At 36.5% G+C, this 7,314-nt stretch overlaps 2 protein-coding genes across 2 annotated transcripts; one reads left to right on the top strand and one right to left on the bottom strand.

The window, feature by feature from the left end:
* Positions 1 to 36: 36 nt before the first annotated feature.
* LOC135684750 (uncharacterized) lies at positions 37 to 2,618 on the top strand. The gene has a single exon (XM_065200401.2). It carries the CDS (start codon positions 517 to 519, stop codon positions 2,272 to 2,274), a length of 1,758 nt encoding a protein of 585 aa, XP_065056473.2. The 5' UTR covers positions 37 to 516; the 3' UTR covers positions 2,275 to 2,618.
* Positions 1,634 to 6,706, bottom strand: LOC135684766 (general transcription factor IIE subunit 2). Its single transcript, XM_065200423.2, has 2 exons — positions 6,334 to 6,706; positions 1,634 to 4,373 (listed from the first exon to the last, which is right to left on the bottom strand). The coding sequence occupies exons 1-2, from the start codon at positions 6,615 to 6,617 to the stop codon at positions 3,779 to 3,781; spliced, it is 879 nt and encodes a 292-aa protein (XP_065056495.1). The 5' UTR covers positions 6,618 to 6,706; the 3' UTR covers positions 1,634 to 3,778.
* Between the last annotated feature and the right edge of the window lie 608 nt (positions 6,707 to 7,314).

Raw genomic sequence — 7,314 nt, 5'->3', positions numbered from 1 at the left:
GTAACTTAATCTCCTACGTGTTGTGCTCTTCGATGGTTTACAGACTATTGTAATTGTAAAGAACTGACTTTTTACATATGTTCCTGTTCCTGGTGTGCTTTCAGGTATATGGACCAAAATGAAATCTCCCAGCCCGGTACCTTATCTGCTCGCTTGCCTTATCCGAAATATTCAAATCAACAGCCTTTCGTGATTTTATGAAAAATGTTTACACACGTATGTTTAAGCAATTATCCGAGCTCGCTTGGATTCGCTTACAGGACTGCCTCGGGTACTGTGCGTAAAAGTATTTGAAACCTCTTTGTAACGTTTCGTACCGTGAAAATGTCTACCCTTGAAGTCTTGTTGCGAATTGTTTTGTTCATAACAAGGAACGCGACAAGGAACTATGTTCATAAGGCTGACCACAACTGTATTCTGTGACTGTATAAAGAAAGAAACCGGAAGCATTTAAAACCGACGACCTTATGCTGTTGAGGAACAACTGTCTGAGCAGAATCAAAAACGGAACATAACATGGCGGTGGACAAGAAAACTGGTCTTCAAAAGTTCAATTTGAGTTTTGTTTCAGTAACTGTGATAGCACTGTTAGTCGCTGAAACAATTTATCTACATTTAAGAATATTCAAAACAGAAAGCATCTTGACGGAAAGAATAGACGAGTTGAGAACGCGGCAACAAATAACCGAGCAGAAATGTGAAGGATTTCCCAATCGTGATGATAAACAAAAGCAAGAAGATATCAATTATTACAGATTGTACCTGAAAGGTGAAATCAGAAACATAGAGCAACGGAAAATACGGTCAAAACGTAATATTGACGCCAAAATTGATTCAATTCTACAAGCCTTGAAATCGCCGCCTCATTATATATTGCAGCCTTGGGAAAGAGAACATGGAATCGGAAGAAAATGCAGAAATGTGACACTTGTTTGCCAGAAGGGGGAAAGAGGAGCCAGGGGTAAGTCAGGCCCTCGTGGAGCAAAAGGAGATATAGGAGAGACGGGTGCTGTCGGTCCTGTAGGTATGGTGGGACCTCGAGGTCATAAGGGTGAGAGGGGATTGAAAGGCGAACCTGGTTTGCCAGGGAGATCAATTTCAAAGCCAAATATTAAGTCGAGGTTCCCAATTAAAATTCTCAAAAAAGAAGCTACAAATTTTACATTAGTTTGTGAAGCTAATGGAAACCCTCCGCCAAAAATGTTTTGGACATTTGGAGAACAAAGGCCGGATTCGAGGTATGCTTTTCCAATGACAGGTGCCCTGACCATTGTAAATATTAACGAGAACGACAATGGTAGGATCACATGTGTTGCAGAGAATGTGCTCGGTAATGATACAATGAAAACAGAGTTGTCGGTTCTCACAAAACCAAGAGTATTTTTGAACGCTAAAAAGGTAATCAGGACAGTTGGATTTCCTTTAGAAATCAAATGTAATGCAACTGGCAATCCAGTTCCAAAACTCAGTTGGAAAAAATCCCATGGAGTACTAAGAGGGAGAGCAGCTCTTTCAGCTGATAGCAAAAGTATCACATACAATTTGACAAAGCCCTTCTTTGCTGACGCTGGTTATTATATTTGTGAGGCAACTAATGATATTGGTATTACAAGGCAATCTGTTTTGCTTGAACTTCAACCAAGAGATTGTTCATCATTGAGAAAAAGTGGGCAGAAAGCAAGTGGAATATATACGATTAACCCTGATAATGGCGTCCCTTTTTCCGTTTACTGTGACATGACAAATGAGGGAGGCGGTTGGACTGTGATACAGAGGCGAACTGATGGATCTGTTGATTTCTTTCAAAACTGGGAATTATACAAGGCAGGATTTGGAGTCTTGGCAAAGGAATTCTGGCTCGGAAATGAAAATATTCATCGTTTAACAAAGCAAAAGGACATGATGATTCGTTTTGACCTTGAAGATGTAGATGGAAACAGAGTGTTTGCAGAGTACAGCACATTTTACATTGATGGACAAGAAAAACAGTATACATTGCATGTAAGCTCGTACTCAGGAACGGCTGGCGATTCATTTTCAGGGCACAACGGACAAAGATTTTCCACCAAAGACAAGGATAATGATATATGGGGAAAAAATTGTGCCACGGAATTTCACGGGGCATGGTGGTATGGCCATTGCCATGCCTCTAATTTGAATGGAAAATATCTCAATGGTCCGCATAACTCACGTGCTAACGGAGTTAACTGGTATGCGTTTAAAGGTCACAATAATTCATTGAAAAGAACTATCATGAAAGTGAGGCCACGCTAATGACAGCAAAGGCATAAAATGTCTACTTTTTCTAGAGAAACTAACAGGAGGAAAGAAACATTTTGCATTGATGAAGATATACGTTATTAAAGACAATTTAAACAGTTTTTTGGCAATTCTTGCAGAATGAAAAATTCACGAATTTGAGATCACGTTGCACACATTCTGCTATTCGATTTTTCTCTCCATTACTCAGTAAATTTTCAAAGAACGAAGTTAGCTAACAACTCTGTCTACATGACAGAGAACTGTAACCAGCCTAGTAGAAGTTATTATTCCCATTTTCACTGCATCATTAATTCAAAACAACATGAATGATTTGATATTTTTGAAGTGTTATGCAACTTCTTGTCCTGTTTACAGTGTCCTCCTACAATTAGTTACTGTACTGGTTTCAACTAATTTTTAGGCCAGTTTGAAATGGGTTCGTCCAGCTTCTGAAATATGTTTAACTAAGGTTATTTGGGTGTTGTGTGATCTGACACCAATTTGTTAAAACTGCACAATGTTGTTATCTTTTAAGAAATATTAATCATCTAGATTCAACTATTAATTTTATCTCTTGCTCTTACTTAACACTATATACTTCACAAATATATTAAGTTTCAAATGCAGACCAAGAGACATTTTATTTCAACAAGTATCTTTCATAAACTGACCTAAACTATTTCAAATCACACAGTTGAACTCTGAAAAAAACATATTTATGTACTCTTTTAGTTGTGTTTTCAATTCAAAGAAAACTAATAATATTTTTTACAAAGAAAGAATGGCAGCATGCCTTAATGTTCATAAACTAGATATAAGATGTTTAGACTTTGTCAACTTATTGATTGATTTCTTTTCTGCCTAGCATAACACCATGTTTAAAACATTCATGTTCCAATCAATAAAGAAGAATTAAGATAAAGAGGGTCAGACAGTCAGATATTGTCTCTGGTGTATTCTCCAGCTCTTCCTCCTACTTGCTTTTGACATTAATTCAATTATCATTTAAACAAACAAAACCCTACAATACAAAAATATTGCTGCTTCAAAATGGTTCTCAGTGGAGGCGAGAGCTATTGAAGAGTGGGAGGGTAATAGGCATGGCCAGTGAGACAACACCCTTTTTGCCTCGTTTTGTTGCTTGGTACCAGATGTATATTTCAAAGCCGAAAATATAATCTCCCCTACCCAGCACTTTTAAATCAATATCATGAAGAATCACGTTTTTTAAACACATGGATCATGTTTCAACACAAGTAGGGGGGTAATTACCCCCCATATCCTCTTGGCACCACCACTAGTGGTTTTAAACTGGTGCCACTAGTACCCATGAAAGCTGTCACTTTAACTGGTGATGAAATTTTGTAATTTAAGAAAATAAATATTTTCGGAATAGCTGCTTATTGTCAAACAAAGATCTGGTCATCAATGATTCTTTCTGTTTCCAACAATATTTACAACATTATATAATAAGATATATAATAAATGTATTTTTGTGTTTCCATGTATTACTAATTTAAGTAGAATAGTCTTTAAGCACGTCACCAGACAAGTGAGTATTGAGTTTCTTAAATTGCCTTTTTCTGTTGCTTGGCTTCTTTTTCCTTTCTGCTGTCTTTACTGGCTGCAGGCCTTGCATCACTGTTATGCCAGATTCTTCCAAATACTTTTCAATTCCAGCTTCTCCAAGACCTTCAACTGTTGCACTTCTCCAGTGCTTTTGAAATTCTTCATCAACCTCCAATGCATATTGATGATCATAATTAAACAAAATAGCTTTTTTGTCATTAGTTCTTGTCACAAATAATATTCTTTCACTAACTGATTTAACAATGTCATCAGCATTAGGCAGCCCTTCTCTGACATCATCCAGCAGAACTCCACCCATACCATTTTGCTCATGTTTCTCCAATAGTCTTATCAATGATTTACGATCGCGTAGGGGGTATTTTGGTTTAAAGGCATATTTTCCATCATTTATTGATAATTTGTGATTGTTTTTTAGAGCTTCTTCAGCTAACCAGTCTTTATCTCTCTGACTTATATCTGTATTGTTTGTGAGGTCAAGTATTTCATCCAATGTAATGGGGTCAAATTTTCTGTCTTGATACCTAACGGGAAACATCATTTATGTTATTTGGATCATGTCCCAAAATCTCAGACAGTACAAGTACAAAAATTTTTCGCCATTGAAATGTTTGGTCAATTGCTTAGGAAATAGATCTGGGCAATGTTTTTGTACCTTGTATAGCATTCTTAAGTGATGATACAACCAATTTTTTTTGAGATTTCGAATTTGAATCCCATAACTTGAAAGATCATCATGAATTACATATGTAGAATCAGTTAGATGCTTCACAAATTGGCTGAGATATGGCCACATCAGCACAGGCTCTTTCCTCATCAGTTACTTCTTTGAAATTTTAATATTAACATTTATCGTTAAACACAGAGGCAACTTCAACACAATATACACTAGGTGAGCAAAAGTATTGCACCATTTCGACAAATTAATGATGGCATCAGCGTTGTGAACAACATGCCCTTCAAAATTCAAACCACTTTTGTGAAGCCACTAGATGTTATTTCATGATTAACATACACAAAGCTTCAAATCATCTGCAACACTTTATATCCTCATTTTGAGACAAATGTCTTTTCAAAATATCAAAAAAGAAAATTTTTAATAGGACAGTCTTGAAGCTTTGAAACCCTTGTAAAGCTTGTTAAATTCAATCAAAAACTTTTGCAGCAGGTTACTTTTGAACACCACATGATAAACTTTAATCAAACTTTGGCAAGATCACATTTAGGTGTTTGTTATTCCAGAAGATCATTATTAGCCTTGAATTTAGCAAAAAGTGACACTTTTACAACCGTCTTTTAATGATGACTCTTCAGGCACATGCATGGCACTGTTTACGACTGTTTATTGCAGAGATTTTTGCATTTTCATTCAAAGCCGAGAGAAAATGCTGTTTTGAGCAATTTACAGTATTATTTCGTCCCTAAACAACATTACAATTGGCTGGAAAAGATGGAGTTAGAGACTACTTACATGTTTTATTGATTGAGTTCAGTTGCAACATGTTATGAAATAGTATACAAAATTAGGCCCTTTGTAGTATGAAAAACCAATGACCTAGACTTTTGACAAGTACTTTGATAACAGAGAGGAAAATTAACAGTTTTGGGTACCTAAGCAGAAAGTAAGTATCTGTGAGTTCTCTAAAATGAAATCTTACAGATTTGTGCAAAGAAAAGCCTTTCTTATTGCAAATATAGTAATGGTTGATATACCGTAAAAGCTCTATTGAGCCCCCTCTCTATTAAACCCCCTCTCTATTGAGCCTCCTCTCTATTGAGGCCCCCTCTTTAGCCTTTGATTGTGAAGCATATAAATCATGTGCATTTAGTGGGTCTCTTGATGGGTATGGTGATTATAAGATCGTGTGCATTGAATAGGGCCTAAGTAAAGACTAACTTATGCGACTAGGTGGTCAGTCGAAATATGTTTTGAAGATGTTCAAGGGTTATCAATTTACCCTGGTGATGTTGATGAAGATGAGGACCTTATAATTGATTATTTTTTATTGATTTATTAGATTTTCGGAGCTGACAGCAGAGGCTTTTGAGAACATTTGTATGACATCTTCATATTGAAAAATGGCTAAGGGTATTTTTAAAACTTTTTTGCTTCATATTTTTATAAACCCCCTCTCTCTAATAAGCCCCTCTCTCTTTTAAGCCCCCTCTTAGACTGAAGAAGTTAAATAAGCCCCCCAGGGACTTAATAGAGCCTTTACGGTAACTTTAACGTAAAAGGAAACAAAAAACATTTTTGCATTTTTCAATTTCAATCCTACCTACTATACCTTGATAAATTTTTCATTAATTTCCACCCTAGCAGTCAACTTGAAACTTTTATTTAACTTGTATTAGCTATTTGAATTTTGGTTTGCTATAAAAAGTCTGCTGCGGTGCTGCGATTTTGTGGTGGGTGGTGCAATAATTTTGCTCACCAAGTGTAAATAGAAGAAAGTCAAAGCTGTCCCACGATTAGAAATTTACCTTTTCCTCATCAAGTCAACAATTGACGCGAGGATAGAAAACCTCTTTTTTGACCTAACCACATTTGAAGATTTGTAGCTAAACGAGGAATTCTGTGCTTGCTTTTTACTCTGTTGCAGAAGCTGTGGTGGAAGCTGCCTTTTCGGGGGCCTTTTAGCTCGTTCGCCAATTCCTGATGACTTGCCTCCTTTTTCAGAAGGTTTCTTCTTCGTCGATTCAACACTTGGAGTTGATAAGCTCTTTTTGTGGAAGGCTTGATATTCTTTTAACAATTCAGAATTCATGTTCGCAGTCAAATAATCCAAAAGCTGGTTTACTTTCTAACCAAAAGACAGAACTACCTCTCTTACTTAGCTAGGCCACCAAATCACTTGACTAGGCCACCAGGGCTGCCACGCAGAGGATGCTGGAGATCAGTGGGCTTCCCCTACAGTGCACGCTCAAATCTCCTACTTCCCCCTATGATCAGGGCAAAATTCCCCCTACTTGGATTTCCCCTACAAATAACTTATTTTCCCTTATAATATCCAGTTTTCCCGTAAATTTCCCTTAATCCCTACAAATTCCCTACCCCCCTACCACAGGGGTTTGCCCCATGAGTGCCTATGATAGGCCCAGATGCGCAGATGAACACAATCTGACAAATATCCCTACCTCTAAAATCGTCATGAAATAATCGAAAAATCATGGTTTTCACGTAATAATATGTTAATTTCAAGAAATCAAAAGCTATTAAAAATCACAGGGTGATAAAATAATTAGTAATTTATAAAAATTTAGTAAATCAAAATTAAAAGCAAATGACAAGAAGGCTGTAATCAAACAATATTGAAATAATCAAAAAGGCACTAGCTTGGCAAGAAGTCTAAAAATTTTGACATAAAAAACAATTATATTAGATTGTAGAAGTGGACCTGCTTTAAAGGTACTTTTTAAATTTTTTAAGTAGCTTAAGAATATGAAATCGCGGGTAATGTCCAA

This window comes from Rhopilema esculentum, chromosome 10 (assembly GCF_057945365.1).
Source record: "Rhopilema esculentum isolate cy_ngs chromosome 10, ASM5794536v1, whole genome shotgun sequence".
In the NCBI taxonomy this organism is placed as follows: Eukaryota; Metazoa; Cnidaria; class Scyphozoa; order Rhizostomeae; family Rhizostomatidae; genus Rhopilema; species Rhopilema esculentum.
This window is presented reverse-complemented; position numbering and strand designations above follow the sequence as displayed.

Coding starts and splice junctions, on each gene's coding strand:
- LOC135684766 (XM_065200423.2), bottom strand. CDS start 6,617: ATGAATTCTGAATTGTTAAAAGAATATCAAGCCTTCCACAAAAAGAGC. Junction 4,374..6,333: donor GTTGACTTGATGAGGAAAAG/GTAAATTTCTAA, acceptor GTTTCCCGTTAG/GTATCAAGACAGAAAATTTG.
- LOC135684750 (XM_065200401.2), top strand. CDS start 517: ATGGCGGTGGACAAGAAAACTGGTCTTCAAAAGTTCAATTTGAGTTTT.